The sequence below is a fragment of the Arvicola amphibius genome, chromosome 7, assembly GCF_903992535.2.
Source record: "Arvicola amphibius chromosome 7, mArvAmp1.2, whole genome shotgun sequence".
In the NCBI taxonomy this organism is placed as follows: Eukaryota; Metazoa; Chordata; class Mammalia; order Rodentia; family Cricetidae; genus Arvicola; species Arvicola amphibius.
In genome coordinates this window covers 69,351,916-69,374,803 of record NC_052053.1, presented here as the reverse complement: position 1 = coordinate 69,374,803, position 22,888 = coordinate 69,351,916, and the positions used below count along the sequence as shown (strand labels likewise).

Below are 22,888 nucleotides of genomic sequence, written 5' to 3'. Positions count from 1 at the left end.
TTGCGGTACTTTCCTCATGCATGGAACACACTTGATGGCACTGTTCTTTCTGGCTGTTTCCTTGTGCTGAACCACCTGCAAGAGCATGCAGGGTATGAATTGGAAGATGTGGACGTTGTGGTTTGTAGTCTCACCAATGGAATGTCTGAGTGCCTCAGCCTTCTAGTGAGTTTGTCTTCCATAAATCAGCTGCCTTTACCTTTAAGTGGGAGCCCATTGCTTCTGAGCCCTTCAGTGGGATACGGTATAAAATCATGTTTCCTAAGCTGGTTATGGTGGCTCACACCTTTAATACCAGGACTGAGAGCCAGAGGCAGGTGGGTCTGTGCGAGTTTAAGGCCATCCTGGTCTGCATAGTTATAGAGCTCTATTAGCCAGGGTGGGCTACATGGTGAAACCCAGGCTCAGAATGAACAAGGGCAGTGAGATGGCTCAGTAGGTAAAGCGTATGCTGCCAACCCTGACAACCAGAGTTTGAATCCTGGGATCTACATGGTGGCCATGAAAACTGACTCCTGTGGTTATCCTCTGGCTTCTGTATTAATACTGTGGCGTGTATGTCCACACACATGCACACATACAAAACTTAAGTAAAATGTGCTAAAACATGTAGTGAGGAGCTGTGGGCCGGCTTCCCGCCGCCGGGCTCCAGGCCACCGGCTAGCTTATGCCCCGAAATAACAACACACAAACTATTCATTTAAACACTGCCTGGCCCATTATTTTCAGCCTCTTACTCACATCTTGATCTAATAATCTTTGTAACACCACGAGTGGTGTCTTACCGGGGAAGATTCAGCATGTCTGACCTGGCGGCTGGCTTCATCGCATCTGTCTCCCTGAGGAGAGGCATGGCAGTCTGGCTCAGAGAGCAGAGGCATGGCGATTTATTAACTTCCCTTCCCAGAATTCTGTTCTGTCTACTCTGCCCACCTAAGGGCTGGCCAATCAAATGGGCCAGGCAGTTTCTTTATTAGCCAATGAAATCAACTCAAACAGAAGACCTTCCCACATCAAAAACAAAAATCATCTGTCCTCAGAAATAAATGCAGTTTCTCTGTTTTAACTTTTGATTCAAGATTTTTTTTTTCTGAGACAGGGTTTCTCTGTACCTTTGGAGCCTGTCGACTAGAATTCACTCTGTAGACCAGGTTGACCTCAAACTCACAGAGATCTGCCTGCCTCTGCCTCCCAAGTGCTGGGATTAAAGGTGCGTTACACCACTGCTTGGTCAAGAATTTTTTTTTTAAAGAAGCAAAATTCGAAGAGAGAGGCTTTTCTGTAGATTTGGGAGTTGAGGGAGACATGTTTAAGAGAGGAATAGTGGGGCTGGAAAGTTGGTTCATTGATTAGAGCACCTTGGCTTTCCCAGAGGACCTGGTTCCATTCCCAGTACCTCAGTGTGACTAACACCCATCTCAGTTCAGTTCTGGGGGATTAGCCGTCTTCTTCTGGGTGCAGATATAGTAGAGACAAAATACTCATATATATAAAATATATACAAATAACAAAACAAAAAAGGACTGTAGTACACACCCAAGAGTAGCTGTGACTTCTTGAGAGAGGATTATGTCACTGGGATCTTGGAAGCTCATTTAATGGAAGACAAACTCTTGAGTTAAAGGATATGCAGGCAGGGATCCCAGGAATAGGTTGGGATTATCCCAGAAAAGGCAAGCTTGTTTTCTTTCTGTGTGGTTTCCAGGCCTGTAGTGCCCTCACTTAGGTGATGGTAGGAGGCAGTCTGTGGCTAATGTGGCTGATGATGTGGAGATGTTCGGGTGTAGCAGAGGAGAGTTGGTGAAGCTCTCTCTGCCTGTTGGCTCTAGCACGTTCTGGATGACGAAGACAGCCCCCCACCCCAGACCCGGGCAGGGTTTCTCTGTGTAGCCTGTAACTCAGAGATCCACCTGCCTCTGCCTCTCGAGTGCTGGGATTAAAGGTGTGAGCTACCACTGCCTGGTGTAACCTTTATTTTTATGTGTAGGGCTTTCTGCCTATGTGTATATGTGTGCACCACATGTGTGCAATGCTTGTAGAGGCCAGAAGGTGTCAAATTCTCTAAGCTGGAGTTAAAGAGAGTTGTGAATTGCAATGTTAGTGCTTGGAATTGAACCCAGGTCCTCTGGGAGAAGAGTCAGTGCCTTTAACTGTTGAGCCATCCCTCCTCTCTCCATTTTTCCACTCCTCCGCCTGCCATTCTGGTTTTTATTTTATTGTTTGAATGGCTGCTGGTGTCCTCCTGTGGTGTAGTTCTGCCACTATGCCAGCCTTTGGCCACTAGTTATTTGCTCTCCCCCATGCCTGTCTAGTCTACCTTGTTTTCCCTCTTGAATTTAATCTTTGTGTGTTTGTGTGTGTGTGTGTGTGTGTGTGTGTGTGTGTGTATACACGAGCATGTGCACATGCCTGTATGTTTGTGTGGGCACAGGTGCACGCGTGCCACATTGTGAATGGTGAATGTGGGGGTAAGAGGACAAATTTTGGGAGTTGGTTCTTTCCACCCTGTGTTCTGGGGTCAGACTTGAGGTCATCAGGCTTGCGTGCCATTAGCCTCTATCCCTTAATCTTAAGGGACTGAACAGAGGGAGAGATCTATTTTCAGTGGCCTTGACTACTGAGGACAAGAACTGCTTGGCTGGTGGAGCTAGGACTAAGAGGCACTGGTACCACAGATGGCTTTGTAGTTGGGTTCTACTGGAAACCTCGTAGGTCTGTATTTTAGCTTTAAAAGATTAGTTTTTATGTTTTATGTGTATGAGTATTTGTCTGTGTACATGTAAACACAGGCCTGCAGTGCCCATGGAGGCCAGCAGAGGGTGTTGGATTCTATGGAACTGGAGTTAGAGATGGTTCTGAGCCATCTTGTAGAACTGAACCCAGGTCCTCTGCCTGAGCAAGTGCTTTTAACTACTGAGGGAGACACATAGACATAGACAGATGGGGGGCAGGAGAGGGTCGGGGAAGCAGGGAGAGAAGCATTGCAAAGTGCCCGGATGCACTTGGTGACCGTAGCTTTCCTGAGACATGAGATAGGTGTGGAGGCAGGAGGCGGGCTGTGACTCTGGGGACACAGGTGCTAAATAAACACTGCCCTCTTGAGACTTAGCAGTCAGCAGACTATTATGGGCTGTTAGGGGCATGGTCTCAAATATGCATATTTATTATTGGGAAATAATTTATGAATACTTTGCTATCAGCTGTGGAACGAGGGGAGGAGGCCTAAATTTTTATATCCTTCACTCTTATAGCCCTGGCCCCTGCCATCCTCTTTATACCAACAGGTTGATCTTCATTTAAACTGCTCTTAAGATATCTCAGTCATTTAGCAAAACATGCTATGTACCAGGTGAAGAGGACATACGCTTGCTTTCAGGGAGTGTCAATCATTTTCTGACCTGCATACTCTCTTCCTAGCTTGTCACATAGTACAAATTTACAATAGTGGCCTTGGGACCACATGCTAAATAAATGCACAGTAAATAGTAAATACACTAACATGGCTTTAGTAAAGACTCTTTTGTGTGTGTTTTTTTGGTTTTCAAAACAGGGTTTCTGTGTGTGTAGCCTTGGCATCCTGGAACTCGTTCTGTAGAAAGGCTTGCCTTGAATTTAGAGATCTGCCAACCTCTGCCTCTTGACTACGAGATTAAAGGTGTGCACCACTACCACCTGGTTTACATTTTTAAAGATCTACTTACTTTTATGTGTGTTGGCATTTTGCCTGTGTGTGTATCTGTGTGTCTGTGCACCACATTTGTTCAGTGCCTGCATAGGCCGGAATGGGGCATCGAATCCCCTGGAATTGGGAAACAGATAGTTGTGAGCTGCCATGTGAGTCCTAGGAAATGAACTCAGGTCCTCTTTAAGAGCAAGAGCTCTTGCCGGATGGTGGTGGCGCACGCCTTTAACCCCAGCACTTGGGAGGCAGAAGCAGGCAAATCTCTGTGAGTTTGAGGCCAGCGTGGTCTACAAAAGCTAGTTCCAGAACAGGCTCCAAAGCTACAAAGAAACCCTGTCTCGAAAAACCAACCAACCAACCAACCAAACAAACAAACAAAAGAGCAAGTGCTCTTAATTGCTGACCCATCCCTCCAGCTCTGTGTAATATGATTTATAGTTGTCTCTGTGGCTGTTTAAGGATGTCTTATCAACAGAGATTATAATGAACTGTCTGATTTTCTTTCTCCATACTAGAATGTATGACAACATGTCCACAATGGTGTACATAAAGGAAGAGAAGTTGGAGAAGCTTACGCAGGATGAAATCATTTCTAAGACAAAGCAAGTGATTCAGGGGCTGGAAGCCCTGAAGAATGAGCACAACTCCATCCTGCAGAGTTTGCTGGAGACACTGAAGTGCTTGAAGAAGGATGATGAGAGCAACCTGGTGGAGGAGAAATCCAGCATGATCCGCAAGTCTTTGGAGATGCTGGAGCTCGGCCTGAGTGAGGCGCAGGTATCAGTGGGTGACACTTGGTTGTGAATGGGCTTAGAGAGTAGGTGTGGACCAGTACCCAGGCAGCACACAGCAACCCAGGGCCACGTTGCTTTGAGTGTCTGAATAACTCTGACCTAGAGATGAGACAGTGGAAGCATACATGTCCCACCTGAGGACTTGTGGCCCTGTAGGTAAACCTAGTTCAGATTCAGTGCACTGGTGCTTGGCTTCTTCTTTGGTGTTCTGCTTGTACAGTTAGTGAATGAACAGGAGACAGACTTCTGGGTCTCAAGTTTTGTCTTTTTTTTTTTTTTCTCTCCGAGACAGGATTTTACTGTAGCTATCAAACCTGTCCTGGACTTAACTCTTGTAGAATAGGCTGACTTCGAACTCACAGAGATCTGCCTGCCTCTGCCTCCCAAGTGCTGGGATTAAAGGCATGCACCACCACGGCCTGGCTTCCAGTTTTGTCTTTTATTTACTTATTTTTTTCAAAAATTTTTTTATTGATATTTATTGAGCTCTACATTTTTCTCTGCTCCCCTCGCTGCCTCTCCCCTCCCCCCTTCAACCCTCCCCCAAGGTCTCCATGCTCCCAATTTACTCAGGAGATCTTGTCTTTTCATACTTTCTACTTCCCATGTAGATTAGATCTATGTAAGTCTCTCTTAGTGTCCTCATTGTTGTCTAAGTTCTCTGGGATTGTGGTTTGTAGGCTGGCTTTCTTTGCTTTATGTTTAAAAACCACCTATGAGTGAGTACATATGATAATTGTCTTTCTGTATTTGGGTTACCTCACTCAAAATAATGTTTTCTAGCTCCATCCATTTTCCTGCAAAAGTCAAGCCGTTGTTATTTTTTTCTGCTGTGTAGTACTCCATTGTGTAAATGTACCACATTTTTCTAATCCATTCTTCAATTGAGGGGCATTTAGGTTGTTTCCAGGTTCTGGCTATGACAAACAAAGCTGCTATGAACATGGTTGAGCACATGTCCTTGTGGCATGATTGAACATCCTTTGGATATATACCCAAAAGTGGTATTATTTGGGTCTTAAGGAAGGTTGTTTCCTAATTTTCTGAGAAATCGCCACACTGACATCCAAAGGGGTTGTACCAGCTTGCATTCCCACCAGCAATGCAGAAGTGTTCCCTTTTCCCCACAACCTCTCCAGCATAAGTTGTCATCAGTGTTTTTGATCTTGGCCATTCTTACAGGTGTAAGATGGAATCTCAGAGTTGTTTTGATTTGCATTTCTCTGATGACTAAGGATGTTGAACATTTCCTTAAGTGTCTTTCAGCCCTTTTAGATTCTGTTGAGAGTTCTCTGTTTAGGTCTGTACTCCATTTTTTTTTTATTGGATTATATGATCTTTTTGTGTTCAATTTTTTTGAGTTCTTTGTATATTTTGGAGATCAGACCTCTGTCTGATATGGGATTAATGAAGATCTTTTCCATTCTGTAGGCTGTCGTTTTGTCTTGTTGACCGTGTCCTTTGTTTTACAGAAGCTTTTCAGTTTCAGGAGGTTCTATTTATTAATTGTTTCTCTCAGTGTCTGTGCTGCTGGGGTTCTGTTTAGGAAGTGGTTTCCTGTGCCAATGCATTCAAGTGTACTTCCCACTTTTTCTTCTGTGAGGTTCAGTGTGGCTGGCTTTATGTTGAGGTCTTTGATCCATTTGGACTTGAGTTTTATACATGGTGATAGATATGGGTCTATATTCATTTTTCTACATGTTGATATCCAGTTATGCCAACCACTTGCTAAATATACTTTCTTTTTTCCGCTTGATATTTTTTGCTTCTTTATCAAAGATCAGGTGTTCGAAGATGTGTGGATTGATGTTTGGGTTTTTTTTTTTTTTTTTTGGTTTTTCGAGACAGGGTTTCCCTGTAGTTTCTAGAGCCTGTCCTGGAACTAGCTCTTGTAGACCAGGCTGGCCTCGAACTCAGAGATCCGCCTGCCTCTGCCTCCCAAGTGCTGGGATTAAAGGCGTGCGCCACCACCGCCCGGCTTGTTTGGGTCTTCTATTCGGTTCCATTGTTCCTCCTGTCTGTTCTTATGCCAGTACCAGTCTGTTTTCAGTACTGTAGCTCTGTAGTAGAGTTTGAAGTCAGGGATTGTGATGTCTCCAGAAATTCTTTTGTTGTACAGGATTGTTTTGTCTATCCTGGGTTTTTTGTTTTTCCAAATGAAGTTGAGTATCATTCTTTTGAGGTCTTTGAAGAATTTTGCTGGGATTTTGATGCGCTATTTATTTATTTTTTTAAGATTTCTTTATTTATTATGTATACAGTGTATGTGTGCCTACACACCAGAAAAGGGCACAAAATCCAATTATAGATGGTTGTGAGCCACTGTGTGGTTGCTAGGAATTGAACTCAGGACCTCTGGAAGAGTAGCCAGTATTCTTAACGTCTGAGCCATCTCTCTAGCTCCCCAGTTTTGTCTTATATAAAGAAAGTCACCACCTAGTGAAGTGTTTATCTAAATTGTTCTATTATTAATAAAAACTTAGGAGTCAGGTATTTGGATACAAACCTGACAGATCAAGAAAGCAGCAGAGGAATGACTAGCTGACCCTCTCCACCTTCCCAGAATGAAAAGACCATGAATCTCTTCACACCCCTCCCTCTCTCTTCCTGTTCCTTTCTATCTGGGCCCTCTAAAAACTCTATGGCTAATTTGGGTCTGCTAGTTGTGGACTTCTCCCCCTCCCCTCGATTCAAGGTTGACTTACTAATAGTCTCAGAGTGTCACAGTGCAACCAAATATCCTGCAACAATTACCCCTTTTGTCTAAATAAAAAGGAGAGGTTTTAACTCTAACCTAGTAAAATTATATACAATAAGAATAATTACTAGGTATTGTCTAAATAAAAAGGAAAGGTTTTAACTCTAACATAGTAAAACTATATACAATAAGAATAATTATCAGGTAAGAATTACATTTACAGTGTCCAATCCATTTGTATTTGGCAAGTTCAGAGAAATTACTCTATTATCTATTCTATCTTTTTGTTTTTAAAGATTATTTTATTATGTATACAATGTTCTACCTGCATGTGTGCCTGCAGGCCAGAAGAGGGCACCAGATCTCATTACAGATGGTTGTGAGTCACCATGTGGTTTCTGGGTATTGAACTCAGGACTTTTGGAAGAGCAGCCAGTGCTCTTAAACACTGAGGCATCTCCAGCCCTATCTGTTTATCTTGATGAGTCCAAAGTTTTATACCTAAAACATTTTGTATCATAACTTGTATTACCATCTTAAAAATACCTTTTTAGACCTTAAAACATTTTCTTAGATAAACAACTTGAACCTTTATGTCTTTCAACCTTATAAACTTTATATCTCTTTTGTAAGTTTCTTTTCTGAATTTGGTAACAAAGGAAACTGTGTAATTATCTAGTCTTCAACCTATTCAGAGACCTGAGAAGGATAGACTATTACCTGAATAAACAGAAAGTACAGAGCAAACAACTTTCAACACTGTAGAAATGACAGAGATGGCTGGCTAGACAGTCACTCGAAGTCCCTGTGCAACGTTGGGGTATTAATCTTCAGCCTGCAGGCCTAGAATATTTGATAGACTTTTCTGTGAAGCAGGAATTTTGAAGGACTGTCCTAACATGTTTGCAGTCATGTTTTGAGTCCTGTTTATACAATTTGGACAGCATATTGTCGGTAGTCGAGGCAAGGGTGGTTTCCTTGTCCAGTGGCTAACTTTGTCACAAGTGAAAGCAAACTCCATGTGGAGGTTCTTCAGTGCCCACCAACCTTCTGTGAAGTAGATTGGTGCTGCCAGGGGCAGATGTGTCTCACTGTCATGAAAAGCCTTATGTTATTAAAACATCATATATGCCATATTCTGTAGATCTCTGAGTGTTTGAAGATCATCTGTGTATCTAGAATATATCTCTATTTGGCCTTGAAAGCATACCTAATATAACTATAAGTTTGATTGTTATAGATGACTAACTGCTAACTTGCATTTCTTTATTACTAAATAAATTATAATAGTAGCTTTCAAGGACTAGAACTTTACATTTTGTTTGTTTGTTTTGTTTTGTTTTGTTTTGTTTTTCAAGACAGGGTTTCTCTGTGGCTTTGGAGACTATCCTGGAACCAGCTCTTATAGGCCAGGCTGGGCTCAAACTCACAGAGATCCACCTGCCTCTGCCTCCCGAGTGCTGGGATTAAAGGTGTGCGCCACCACCGCATGGCAGTGTTTCATATTTTATACCTAGGAGGATGGTTGTCCAGTTGCTATGCTATGACCAGAATAGGCAAATACATGGCCGGCAGAGGGCAAGGCCAAAGCTCCCTGGCTTCCTCTACCTCTTGTTGCCTTAGTATGGCTAGGATTGTGCTGGTATTTTCAGCAGTTTGTGGTAGTTCCAGAGATGCTTCCCTTAGTGGTGAGGATGATTTGCATTCTACCCTCCCAGCTCCACCTCTGGCCCCTCACCTGCCTGCCCTCCAACAGACACATGTACCCTCATGTGGAAGACGGCCCATGCAGTTAGGCTGGCTGGTCTACATAGAAAGCGGAGTGGATCAGAAGAGGAGGGATGTGTATTCCCAGTCCGCTGGAGGTACTCTCACAGAAAAGTGGCATGCAGGTGTTCCAGCTTGTATTGTGACAAGCAGTGTGTAATCTGTGCAGAGGGCTAAAGGAGAAATAAATGGCAGGTCTTGTTTACATGTACCCAGAGAAAGTTCTGTGAGTGAGCTGGAGCTGGAAGCCCACATGTGCCCAGGTCTATCCAAAGGCTGCAGTGTGCAAACATCTCTTTTGATCAGGTGATGATGGCCCTGTCCAATCACCTGAACGCCGTGGAGTCAGAGAAACAGAAGCTACGTGCTCAGGTTCGCCGTCTGTGCCAGGAGAACCAGTGGCTGCGGGATGAACTGGCCAACACACAGCAGAAGTTACAGAAGAGCGAGCAGTCTGTGGCGCAGCTGGAGGAGGAAAAGAAGCACCTGGAGTTTATGAACCAGCTGAAGAAATACGACGACGACATCTCTCCCTCGGTGAGTGGCTCTTGCCAAGTGTGGTACCCATGCTCTGCTCCAGGAGGTACCAATAGGCAATCTAAAAGCAGGTCTTGTCGAGGTGTGGTGGCTCATGCCTGTAATGGCAGCACTTTGGAGGCACAGGCAAGGTCAAGGCTAGCTTGGTCTCCAGTGTGCACCAGTTCAAACAGAACTATTTAACAAGACCCTGTCTGGAAGAAAACAGAGTAATAAGAGCAAGTCTTTGCTTTTTACTAGGGAGTTTGCTATCAGTTCTGTTCACAGATGGGTTTTAGTTGCTGATGTTTGTGCTCAGGTCTGCTGATTCAGCTTTCCAGTCAATGCGTCTGGGCTTCTGGGCTTTGTTTCCTTTGGCTTGTTTTTCCCTGAGTGGTTTGTTAGTAGCGCTCTGGCTTAGCTGAGTAGGTGTCTGTGTTTTTTGGGGATGGAGATGGAACTGGGGCTTTGAACGTGCTAACCAAATGCTTTTCCACTGAGCTGTGGTCCCAGTTCTTGCCCCCATCTGACCATCCTGACCAGCTTCCATTTGAACAGTCCTCAGTTGTTTGCTTTTCATGGTCTTGGTATCTTTGGAGAATGCATTATGCATCTCTGTGGGGGATGTTCTAGAAGGGAGACTTGCTTACCAGTTTATCCCTCCAGAGGTAGTGCTGTCACCCTCATGGCGAGGCTGGTGCTCTCCTCACTATGTTGTCACTGTTCTTGTGCACTGTGGAAGACAATGTAAAGCTGACAGCTCCTCTGGGAGCCCTAGTGTAGTCCACTGTAGACATGGGACCAGGACTCCCCCTCTATTGCTCTGGGAGGTATAGGTGCCCCGTTTTTTCCTGCTTAGCAAACAGGAAACATCTTTGATTTCCAGCAAGTCTTCCCTTCTCTGCTAGAATTCGATCTGAAAACGGTAGAAGGATCTAAGGTCCAGAAACGCAGACAGGCTCCGTGATGTCACACCACAGCCTGTAGTCGAGTTTCCTCAGTTTTAGTCCAGCAAACCCTGCCTTGCTCCTTTTATTTGTTTCCTTTTTTTCTTCTTGGGATGGGGGTTACCTCAGGCCTTGACAGGATAGGCAAGTTTAGCAAAGTTATTGTTCTTTACTAAACTGGTGGATAAACCAGGCTACAGATGACCATACATTTAATTCTGAAAAACTGGCTAGCTTATCTGGTCTAGTAAATAAGAAGAAATGTTATGTTAAGGATTCCCAGGAAGCGTGTGGGTTCTGTGCAGTGAAGGATGCTCTGCGTCTCTTGTAGGAGGACAAAGACTCTGATTCTGCCAAAGAGCCATTGGACGATCTCTTCCCAAATGACGAGGACGACCCAGGACAAGGCAGTAAGTGTGTGGCCATGCCACTGAACATGTTGCACAGCGGTGCTGCTTTCTCTCTGGGGACATTTGTGTCATAGTTCGCGGAGCCTGTACTTAGCCTGTGGGATTACACAGGTCTTACTACAGTAGCCCAGGTTAGTCTGGGACTTTCTTTTCTTTTCCAAGACAAGGTTTCTCCGTGTAATTGCCTTGGCTGTCCTGGAACTCACTCTGTAGATCAGGCTGGCCTCAAATTCACAGAGCTATGCCTGTGCTTCCTGAGTACTGGGGTTAAAGCATGTGCCACCAGGCCTGGCCCCTGGGAGTTTTTTTTTTTTTTTAAGATTAAAAACCTTTATTTTCTGTGTCTAAGTGTTCCATTTGCACATCTACATATGCACTGTGTGGTAGCCACAGAGGTCAAAAGAGGGAGGCAGAGCCCCTAGAAATGGAATTACAGCTGGTTGTGAGCTGCCGTGTGGGTGCTGGGAACCGAACCCTAGTCCATTGAGGAGCAGTAAGTGCCTGCTCTTAACGTCTGAGCCATCTCTCTAGCCCCAGAGCTCAGACTTCTGTCTCCTCCTCCTCAATGCTGGAATTGTAGGCATGTGCCACCTCTCCTGGGAGATTGCTTGTTTCCCCAAACTCTACAGCAGATAGTGTGTGTTGGGATATGAGTCTGGAGGCCAGACCACAGTGAATAGACCTGTGAGTCTTTGCAAGGTTCCAGAAGGCAGAGCTGCCTACTTTTCCTTCAGTTTCTCACCTGGAACAATCTCATGGTCAGTCTGCAGGCTGTTGTCATCTGGCTTGCTCAGGGATTACCCAGGAAGTCTGCGTTAAGAGTATGCGCTAACTTGGAACTAGGATGTGGGGTGAAGTGTGACCCGCTGTGTCCTAACCACTCTGCCATGCACCTTCTCTATGCAGTCCAGCAGCAACACAGCAGCGCTGCAGCCGCCGCCCAGCAGGGGGGCTATGAGATCCCAGCACGGCTGCGCACGCTCCACAACCTGGTGATCCAGTATGCGTCACAGGGACGTTATGAGGTGGCGGTGCCCCTCTGCAAGCAGGCCCTGGAGGACCTGGAGAAGACTTCGGGCCATGACCACCCCGATGTGGCCACCATGCTCAACATCCTGGCCCTGGTGTACAGGCTAGTCCTTGGCTTACTGCTGTAGACTTTATGAGAGGCAGCTTTGAACCAGCCTGCTTTTTGCAATGTTTCATAAACGTCTATGAAACAGCTTTCCAGCCTTCCCATCCACTTCAAACAGCCAGCAGTTAATTTAGACTGTTCAGCCAGCTCGGTGATTGGGGTCTCACGGGACCAGAGAAGGTGCTGCCTATAGCCACTGGGCCACCACTTCCATAATAACCACTTATGCCTTTCTACACTGACCAGCGTATCCATTTTTGACTTTTTTTAAAAACCTACTTTATGTGTACATGTGTTTTGCCAGTTTGTATATGTGCACTATGTGTGTGCAGTACCCTTGGAGGTCAGAAGAGGCCCCCAGGTCTCCTGGACCTGGTTTACAGATGATTGTGAATTACCATGTGGGTGCTGGGACCAAATCTGGGTCCTCCTCAAGAGCAAGTGCTCTTAACCTCTGAGCCGTCTTTCCAGGACATTTTCCATTAGCACAATCTCCCAAAATGGGTTCTCATTTAAACCTTTGCCAGTTCTTTTCTTGTTTTGTGTTTTAGTTTTTTGGTTTTTGTTTTTTTGAAACAGGTTTTGTCTGTGTAACAGCCAGGGCTGTCCTGGAACTCTCTCCGTAGACCAGACTGGCCCCAAACTCACAGAGATCCGCCTGTCTCTGACTCTTAAGTGCTGGGATTAAAAGAGTGCACCACCGCTGCCTGGCCTCTTTGCCAGTTCTCCGCCCCCCCCCCCCCAGACAGGGTTTCTCTGTAGCTTTGGAGCCTGTCCTGGAACTAGACCAGGCTGGCCTTGAACTCACATAGATCCACCTGCCTCTGCCTCCTGAGTGCTGAGATTAAAGGCGTGCGCCACCACCGCCCGTTTGCCAGTTCTTAATATACTTTGCCCAACTGCTTTTTAGAGGAGCGCTGTCCCTTTGAAGAGCGGTGTTCCTTTTAGAGGAGCGGTGGCCCTTTTTGCACCTGGGCAGTGCTTCCCTGTGGGCAGTGTTGGTCATTTCATTCTTCTTCTTAGTATTATCAGATTTTGTTTCAATATATATTTCTTTGAGTTTACACACACGTACACATACATACATTTACTTCGTTTTTCAAGACAGGGTTTCTCTATGTAACAGCTCTGTCTGTCCTGGAACTAGCTCTGTAGATCAGGTTGGCCTTGAACACACAAATGACTTGGGTTGACTGCTGCTGGCAGAGATCCCACTCTGTCTGATCCACACATAGGCTCTGTCCACTGCTCTGGGCTTCCTCCTTAGGTCAGCACTGCAGGGCTAGAGAGATGGCTCTAAGAGCACTGACTGCTCTTCCAGAGAACCTGGGTTCAATTCCCAGCACCCACATGACTGCTTACAACTGTTTGTAACTCCAGTTCCAGGGTTTCTGACAGCCTCACACAGACAGACATGCAGGCAAAACACCAATGCACATAAAATAAAGATAAATTATTAAAAAAAAAAAGATTTAGGCTGGCTTGTGGTAGAGTAAATGCTTAGCATGCCTGAATGCTGGGGGTTCAGTCCTCAGTGTCAGCATCAGCTTGCTAACTAACTAGATGGTTGGTTAGTGACCTCTAGCTGAACACTGATGTGTGTTTTGGTTTAGGGATCAGAACAAGTATAAAGATGCTGCCAATCTCCTGAACGACGCCCTGGCTATCCGTGAGAAAACCCTGGGCAGAGATCACCCCGCGGTGTGTATGCTTGCTTCTTCCAGCCATTTACACGTGGTTTTCCCCAATACATTTTTGTCCAGCTCATGCCAATGTCGAGGTCAACGGGGAGGGTCTGAGAGCCACCTTGTCCCAGATGGCACCAGTAGGGCCTGCTCAGGTAGTGACATGTTCGTACACTTGGTCACTTCTGATTTGTAAGGTCACCTCCTCAGATCACTAGCTCACTTCACTTTGATCCAAAATCAAATCGCATGTCCTTTTCTAGATTTGTTCCCAAGAATTCATGTTGTTTTTTTATTGAGATTTGCATAGAGGTCTGTTTTGGTTGGCTTTGCTGCTTCAAGAACAATTGAAAAATCAAGATCATGTTGCTTTGTTTCATTTCAGTGATCTGTTTTGTAGCAAATCCCTCTGATGTGATGAGTGTGTTACGTGCATATGGGGGTGTCTGGGACTCCCTTTCCTGTGGCATCTCTTACAGCAGCTTGTTGTTCCCTCTGTCTTGGCAGGTGGCCGCGACTCTGAACAACCTTGCAGTACTGTATGGTAAACGAGGGAAGTACAAAGAGGCCGAGCCACTTTGTAAACGAGCCTTGGAGATTAGAGAGAAGGTATGGGGCAGCAGAATCGAGTTTTCTGGGGGAGGTGGTCATTTCACAGTGTGAGAACTGAGCACTGTGGTGTGTTGTTATGTTCACTTACTTACAGTGACTCATGTTGAAAGACAGAAGCCTGCCACGTGGGATTGTGTTAAGGGTGGCAGCTTCCTATTGTTGATCAGGGTCCAAGTGGCAGGTGGGCAGTGCAGTGCAGCGTCTCTCCATTTCAGTGGTGGTATGCACTTGTTATTAAAGAAATTTCAGTTTAAAAATAAGTTTATAGCTGGGCAGTGGTGGTACATGCCTGTAATCTCAGCACTTGAGAGGCAGAGGCAGGTGGATCTGTGAATTCGAGGCCAGCCTGGTTTAAAAGCGAGTTATAGGACAGCCAGGAGAGCTGCTACGCAGAAAAACCCTGTCTCTAAAAAACAAAACGAAAAGCAAAAACCAACCAAACAAAAAAGAATAGGTTTACTTTATGATCAGGTGTAATGGTGCATGCCTTTGATCTCAGCACTTAGGAGGCAGAGGCAGGTGGATCTCTGTGAGTTTAAGGCCAGCCTGATCTACATAGTTAGATAGTCAGGACTACACAGAGATTCTGTCTCTAAAACAAACAAACAAGAATAAGTTTACTGGGGCTGGAGAAATGGCTCAGTGGTTAAGAGCACTGGCTACTCTTACAGAAGACTCAAGTTCAATTCCCAGCACCCACATGGTGCCTCACAGCTGTCTGTAAGTAACTCCAGTCCTGGGGGATCCAAAGTTTTCTTCTGAATTCATTGGGTACCAAGTGTGCATCTAGTGCACAGACATACATGCAGGTAAAACACTCATACAAATACATAAATCTTTTTTTTTTTTTTTTTTTTTTTTGGTTTTTCGAGACAGGGTTTCTCTGCAGCTTTTTTAGAGCCTGTCCTGGAACTAGCTCTTGTAGACCAGGCTGGCCTCAAACTCACAGAGATCCGCCTGCCTCTGCCTCCCGAGTGCTGGGATTAAAGGCGTGCGCCACCACCACCCGGCAAATACATAAATCTTAAATAACTTTGTATTTCACTGCACGTCCTCCCAGCACAGCGAGGGTTAGCAGGGCGAGCAGGACCACACCTGTCTCCTGAGGCGCAGACCAGCTCCAGCACACCCACACTTTCTCCACACGTTGTACACTAAACACCTGTCGTGTCTGAAGGGTATAGAAGAGATGGGGCCTTGTCTCCTGTGACAAACACACAAGTCCAGGGCACAGTGGGGAATTTGTTTGCCACAGGACCCCAGGGTGGACGGAAAACAGACAGGATGGTGGTCTGGGGGACTGAGTGTCACAGTTCAACTAGGTGTTTCCTTTTCTTTAAAGATTTATTTATTTTTATTCTGTGTCTATGAGTGTTTTGCCTAGAAGCATATATGTATACTGGATGTGTGCTTGATGTCAACAGAGGTCTGAAGAGGGCACCAGATCCCTTGAAACTGGACTTAATGGACAGTTATCTGCTGCCATATGGATGCTGGGAATTGATCCTGGCTCCTCTGGAAGAGCAGCTGGTGCTTCTAATCACTGGACCATCTCTCCAGCCCCAGCTTGGTGTCTCTTGGAGTTGTTTATCAGTGATACTAGGAAGTGCTCATTTAATTTTGAACCATATGGCAAGGATTATCAAACATATAGACAATATTTTAATTTTATTAGATGTATTCACTTTACGTGTGTATATTTTGCCTTCATGTATGGCTGTGTGCCACATGCATGTATAGTACCCTCAGATGTCAGAAGATGACAGTGGATCCCTTGGAACTGAAGTTACAGATGGTTGTGAACTACATGTGGATGCCAGAGAATAGAACCCAGGTCCTCTGCAAGAGCATCAAGTGCTGTTAACCACTGAGCTCTCTCTCTGGCCCACATAGGTAGTATTTTATTGTTCAGTTATCTGCACACTTACTAAATGAAAGTGTCAGATTTGTGCGGGCTGGGGTCAGAAGCAGGTCAGCACAGAGGGGTCAAGAGTTAGAAGACCTGGAAGGTGACCTGCTAGTTCAGCAGGCATTTGGCACATGACTGTGGTCTGAATTCTTTATTAAGTTCAGAAGCCCAGTGCTAGTCTAGAGACTAGTAAAGTTCTGTTTCTAAACAGCAAAGTCCTGTTTCAAAGGGGGGAGGGTATGAAGAAAGAAAGATAACAAATTTATTAAAGTGCCTCGTGTAGAAATTCTTGCTAGGCAGAAGCACAGTCCCTTGACTGCTCGGAGCCCAGGGTGTATCTATCACCTGTAGGATAGAGCCGCAGGAGAGAGGGGACAGGACTCCTCCAGCCGGGGCTTGGTGTTGAGTCAGCTTTCCAGGAAGCTTTGTGAACTCGCTGACTTCACAGTTTTGGAGGAGGGAGGGTAGGGCATGTGGAAAGGGGTTGGCCATGTGTAGGAGCAGAGCCCAGTGCTGAGAAGACCAGTCCTTTTTTCTTTTTTTTAATTTTTTTTCATTTTTTAAATTTATTTATTTCATATGCATTGGTGTTTTTGCCTTCATATATGTCTGTGTGAGGGTGTTGGATCCCGTGGAACTGGAGTCACAGACAGTTGTGAGCTGCCGCATGGGTGCTGGGAATCGAACCCTGGTCCTGTGAAAGAGCAGTCAGAGCTCTTAACTGCTGAGCCATCTCTCCAGCCCCGAGAAGACCAGTTCTTGACCAGTTTTGTTTGTTTGTTTTTCTGAGACAGGATCTTTCTGTGTAGCCCTGGCTGTCCTGGAATTCACTCTGTAGATCAGGCTGGCCCAGAACTCATAGAGATCCTCCTGCCTCTGCCTCCCTAGTGCTAGGACTAAAGGCGTGTGCCACCACCGCCAGTACTTGACCAGGGTTTGGAGAGAAATAAACGAGAGTTTGTTCTTCACTTGTGTCAGGCACCGTCAGGCACCATTTCTAGGGAAGATGCCGAGGTGGGAAAGACACAGAGCCCTTGCCCTGCTGAGTTTGTATTCTAGGGGAAGGATTAGGCAAGGAAAGGATTAGCAAAATGATTTTTGGCAGTGAGACTTGCCAAAAAAGAACAGCAGGTATGTTTATGAGGCAGCCAGAGGAGGCTGGGAAGACTTTTTGGCATTAGATGTAGGGATGCTCTCACTGAGGTCCTGGGTGATGATTCCATATTAAAGGGGCTGACTGGAGGAAGGCACACAACTGGAGTGGAGCATTTAATGCATCTAAGCTTCCTTAGCTCTATGGTGACACCTGCCATGAAGCAGACAAAGCGGCTAAGGAGTATGGAAGCTTAGACCTTCCCAGCACCCGAGATGCTGAGGCTGGACTGACAAGAGTTCTCAACTGGCCTGGGTTAGATAGTGAATTCTAGGCTAGCCTGTGAGGCCCCCCCCCCCAAGCCAAAATAAAAACAAACAGAGCCAGGTATGGTGGCTCAGGCCTGTCATCCCAGCACTTGTTGGGTAGAGGCAGGAAAATCTGAAGTTCTCAGTCATCCCTGGCTGCTTAGTGAATCAAGGCCAGCATGTGTTTTCTCATCTGCAAATAAAGGCCCTAAGGACGTGAGTGCTCACCCTTCCCTTCCCTCTGGCTGAGGTCAGACTCCAACCGCTCTTTTGTGATGTGTGAGTCCTGTGAGGGTTTCCAGCCTGCATGTGGAGCATGTAAGCTACGCTCTAGAAGGGCCCTCTGCGGGAGGGTAGACAGTGGAACGGGTGCTGTTTCTGATTCACTGTTCTTCACCCCAGGTTCTAGGAAAAGATCATCCGGATGTGGCCAAGCAGTTAAATAACTTGGCCTTGCTGTGCCAGAACCAGGGCAAGTATGAGGAGGTGGAGTATTACTACCAGAGGGCCCTGGAGATCTACCAGACAAAGCTAGGGCCCGATGACCCGAATGTGGCCAAGACGAAGAATAACCTGGTATGTTCCAGATGGGCCATAAGTCCCCTGCAGATAAAAATTCAGCTGTGTTTCTGTGTGAAGGCACTGAGTGCTGTGTTTTATTTGAAGGCCTCCTGTTATCTGAAACAAGGGAAGTTTAAACAAGCAGAAACGCTGTACAAGGAGATTCTCACCCGTGCACATGAACGGGAGTTTGGTTCTGTGGATGGTAAGAAATATTCTAAGCAAATGTATTGATTGTATGTATTAAAAAGAGTGGCTTCCAGCTTGAAATTGGCAATAATGCCCTAGTCCCCACAGTATGCCCACCCTACCCTTTTAAAGATTTTACTATTTTATATTGTCTTAGTTACTTTTCTATTACTATAAGGGACACCATGACCAAGTCAATTTAAAAAGAAAGCATTTAATTGGGAGTTTGCTTGTAATTTCCTTACTCAGTGACTGAACGTTAGGGAGGGGTCCTGACTGCAGTGTGCCTGGGTGCTGTCCGCAGCCCAGTGAAGTCACCTCCTCTCATGCCCTTTCACAGTGCCCTTCTGCAAAGACATGGCTCTGCCATCAACTCCAGAATCTTTGCTTAGCGCCATCATCTTGTCTAGTTTTTCGTCCACCCTGAGACCTGTGGCAAACAAATTCCCCACTGTGCCCTGGACTTGTGTGTTTGTCACAGGAGACAAGGCCCCATCTCTTCTATACCCTTCAGACACGACAGGTGTTTAGTGTACAACGTGTGGAGAAAGTGTGGGTGTGCTGGAGCTGGTCTGCGCCTCAGGAGACAGGTGTGGTCCTGCTCGCCCTGCTAACCCTTGCCGTGCTGGGAGGACGTGCAGTGAAATATGTATTTTATAGAATTGAAATTGCTGAGTCAGGCCTGGAGAGATGACTCAGTAGTTAAGGGCACTAATTGCTCTTTCAGAGGTCCTGAGTTCAGTTCTCAGCACCTGCATGGCAGCTCACAACTGCCAGTGATGGGATCAGACGCTCTCTTCTGGAGTGCAGATGTGCATGTAGACAGAGCACCATATACATAAATATACAAATAAATCTTAAATTGCTGAGTCTAAAACTTTTTTTGTGTTTATTTTCCTGACAAAAATCTCACATGAAACATTCAGCTAGAATTTTGAGTGTGTGGGAAAGTTCACAGGGTGATCCAGAGGGAATTTCTGTTAATTATCACATGCACACATGTGGTTTTCTTTCACTTAAGCATTTGTTATTTATTTTAAAAATTATTTTTATGTGTATGGATGTTACAGAGTCTCATCTGACATCCTCAATGTGAGACATTTATAGCTGTCGCCTTCCGGTACCCTGGGTAGGGTTTTCCTGTCAGAATTAGGCCAGGGAGAGGATGAGTGGTTAGGTGCTCGCCATGTTCCGATCCCCAGGCATGGGGATGCCAGGTAGGTACGGTAGCCTCAGAAGAGGGAACAGAATCTCCAGTGCAAGCTGGCCAGAGACAAGCTGTGTTAGTGAGTTCTGGGCTTGTTGAGAGGCCCTGCCTCATTGAGTACAACAGAAAGAGGGATAGGAGGACTCCAGGCACCAACGTGGAGCCTCCATGTGCATATTCAACATGTGCATGCTTACTCCCACATATGTCTAACATGTATACACATATGAAAAAAGAAAAATTCCTGAGAAGGCTCATATAAACAACAAGATAAAACCTTGCAGTCACTGGCAGCCTGAGAAGTCATCTGCTCAGTGGTTACTATGTAGCCTTGACTTTCTTGGAACTCCTTTGTAAACCAGGCTGGCCTGGAACTCAACCTCCTGCCTGCCTGTTTCCCAAGTGCTGGGATTAAAGGTGTGTACCATCACATCTGGCTCCAGTTTTCTTATTCTTCAACTTACACAGTCCTGTGTTTTCTTCCCTAGATGAGAACAAGCCCATCTGGATGCACGCCGAGGAGAGGGAAGAGTGCAAAGTAAGGCTGTGCACTGTGAGGGCTCTGATTGGATGGACTGCAGTCAGTCTGCATTCATCCTAATTCTCTGTTGCAATTAGGGAAAGCAGAAGGACGGGGCGTCTTTTGGAGAGTACGGTGGCTGGTACAAAGCCTGCAAAGTGGATAGGTAAGTCTGCCCGCCAAATCCAGACACACGGTCCCCTATTTCCTCAAAGCCTGGCCATTGAGCTGTGAGATGCTCAGCAGGGAGAAGGGCTTTGCCATAAAAGCCATAGCCCGAGTTTGCGCCTAAGAGCTGACATGAACACAAGCTGGTCCTCTGACCTCCACATGAGGCTGATGCTCATGTGTGCCTACACACATGTATTACACATGCTAGTAATAATGCCTCTAATCCTAGTATGTGAGAGGCATATGCAGAAGGATCTTTGTGAGTCTGAGGTTAATATAGTTAGTTTATAGTTATATAGTTAATATAGGGAGTTTATAGTTATATAGTTAATATAGGGAGTTTCAGGCTAGCCAGGGCTGTATAGTGAGTCCCTGCTTAAAAAAAGGCAAAAAATAACTTAAAAACCTGTTTTTGTCATAAGATCATTTACATTTACCCACACCCACTCACTGCAGCAGTGCAGGTGCTGGCCATCAGCATTCTTTATCACAAATGTCTAGCTGCAGGAGCAAGGCACACTTACTGAGGAGCCTTCAGCAACTCTATAGCACTCTGCACGTGGGCCTGGAAGCCAGTCCTTAGCCAGCCTTGTGTCTGCACAGGGTGATGTGCTCGGCAGTAAGTCTGGGGTCCCCTCTAGACTGTGCTCCTGTACCCATACCTGCTGCTGGCCTAGAAACTTGCTGACGGCTGTAGTCTTAGCTTCCTTCCTATCAGCTACATGAGGACACGTGTCTGACCCCGGTTTGCCATAGTCTTCCTTTGGGTCCCCATTGCACTCGCCTATCATCAACAAGAGGGAAATACCTCAAAATACAGATCTGTACCAAAGCAGGTCTGCCTTATTTCTAACTTTGCATTTTATTTTGTGAGGAGGTCTTGACCTTAAGCTTTTGTTCTTCCTGTCTCAGCTTCCTGAGTGCTAGGATTACACAGGTCCACCATCATACTGGGCTATTTGACTTTGTGGAGATATACATGTGTACAGGTGCACTTGCCCGTGTATGTGCGTGTGGAGGCCAGAGCAACATTGATGTTTAGATCTTTTATTGCTCGCCGTTTAAGTTTTTGAGACAGGGTCTCTCCCTGAACCTGGATCCTGTCTTTTTGACTGGACTGGCTGGCCACAGAATGGTACCCACTGTCTCCACTCCTCCAGTGTGTGGTTATAGGCATAGGCCTCCATGCTTGGCTCCTATGTGAGCACTGGGACCCAAACCAGGCCCTCGTGCTTGTGTTGCAGTCGGCCCGCTGAGCATCTCCACAGCCCACACTTCGGTCCTGTCTCCAGCCCTTGTTTCCTTTACAGTGTCTGCCATAGCTGTCAGGTCAGGAGCTCTGGTGAAGCACGAGATAGCCCGGCACAGACCAAGTTTTGCCTGCAGGGGAATCTGCTGACTACTGGGTAGGCTAGCCACATGTTTCTGTGGCCATGCCTGGAGTTTGTGAGTGGCCAGTCTCTGGAAGAACGCTGTAGGGTTTCTGTGGAGAGCTGTAGGGGCCAGCAGCACTGGGCATCAGGCTGCTTGAATGGCACATGTCTATCAGAAGGTGTAGCACTGCCCTTAGTGTCCTGTTCCAGGTGATCCAAACCACTGCCTGGCTGTGCCACTAGAGCTGGAGCGTTGCCACATGCCCACAGAACACACAGATGTTGATGGTGGCTGTCCTGGGACCCACACCTAATGGGCTGTGTTTGTGCATTCTTGTAGTCCTACTGTCACAACCACTTTGAAAAACCTTGGAGCACTTTACCGACGGCAGGGAAAATTTGAAGCTGCTGAAACATTGGAAGAAGCTGCCATGAGGTCACGTAAACAGGTGTGCCCGTCACTTCTGAAGACTACTCTGTTGGAACTGTGATAGCCTTTTATGTGGCTGTTATTGATTCTGGCTTAGACTCTGTGAGGGAGCACTTGTCACAGTCACAGGACTGTGGACTTGATCCTAAGCACTGCAGGAAAAAAAGAGTCTGTCTGTCAATCATCTGTCTGTCTGTCTATCTATCTATCTATCCATCCATCATCTATCTATCCATCTATTACCTATCTCTCATCTATCTACTATCTATCATCTATCTATCTATCTATCTATCTATCTATCTATCTATCTATCTATCTATCATCTATCTATATCTATCTATCATCTATCTATCTATCTATCTATCTATCTATCTATCTATCTATCTATCTATCTATCTATCATCTGTGTATTTATTTTGGAGACAGGGTTTTGCTTTGTAACCCTGACTGTTCATACATATACACACACAAATAAAAAATTTCAAATGTAAAATAATCTGGGTCTGGGGTCTGAGTCTGGTGGCTCAAACCTTAAATCCCAGGATTTTGGTGGTAGAAGCAGGAGGATCTCTGTGAGTTTATGGACTCCCTGTTGTAAGTAGTGAATTCCAGTCCAGCCAGGGCTACATAGAGAGATCCTGTCTCAAACACAAAACAGAACAAAACAAAACAAAATGGACCCCGAAAGAAATGACACAAACAACAAAAGAGCACGGGTTTGCTGGGCGTGGTGGGTCATGGGCCTGCAGTCCCAGCACAGCCTGGGTAGAGAGACCCTGTCTCGACCAAATGTGGGTGTGACCTTTTCATGCACTTGTATCATGTGTTTTGATTGCACGCTCCTCATCACCTTCTCATATTATACTTAGCAACATAATTTT

General features: G+C 45.8%; 1 protein-coding gene across 11 annotated transcripts in view; it reads left to right on the top strand.

Annotated features, from left to right (window-relative positions):
- Positions 1-22,888, top strand: part of Klc1 (kinesin light chain 1) — a 49,961-nt gene that overhangs the window by 9,335 nt on the left and 17,738 nt on the right. For 10 of the 11 annotated variants that reach the window (XM_038337918.2, XM_038337920.2, XM_038337916.2 and 7 more), the window contains exons 2-12: positions 4,198-4,459; positions 9,248-9,478; positions 10,736-10,814; positions 11,721-11,946; positions 13,563-13,650; positions 14,142-14,243; positions 17,959-18,132; positions 18,223-18,322; positions 20,002-20,051; positions 20,132-20,199; positions 21,918-22,026. In XM_038337918.2, the coding sequence (XP_038193846.1) occupies positions 4,199-4,459; positions 9,248-9,478; positions 10,736-10,814; positions 11,721-11,946; positions 13,563-13,650; positions 14,142-14,243; positions 17,959-18,132; positions 18,223-18,322; positions 20,002-20,051; positions 20,132-20,199; positions 21,918-22,026 (1,488 nt within the window). In that variant the 5' untranslated portion in view covers position 4,198. Of the gene's footprint in view, positions 1-4,197; positions 4,460-9,247; positions 9,479-10,735; positions 10,815-11,720; positions 11,947-13,562; positions 13,790-14,141; positions 14,244-17,958; positions 18,133-18,222; positions 18,323-20,001; positions 20,052-20,131; positions 20,200-21,917; positions 22,027-22,888 lie in introns of those variants that run through there. The other variant, XR_005286291.1, reaches the window with a different exon arrangement.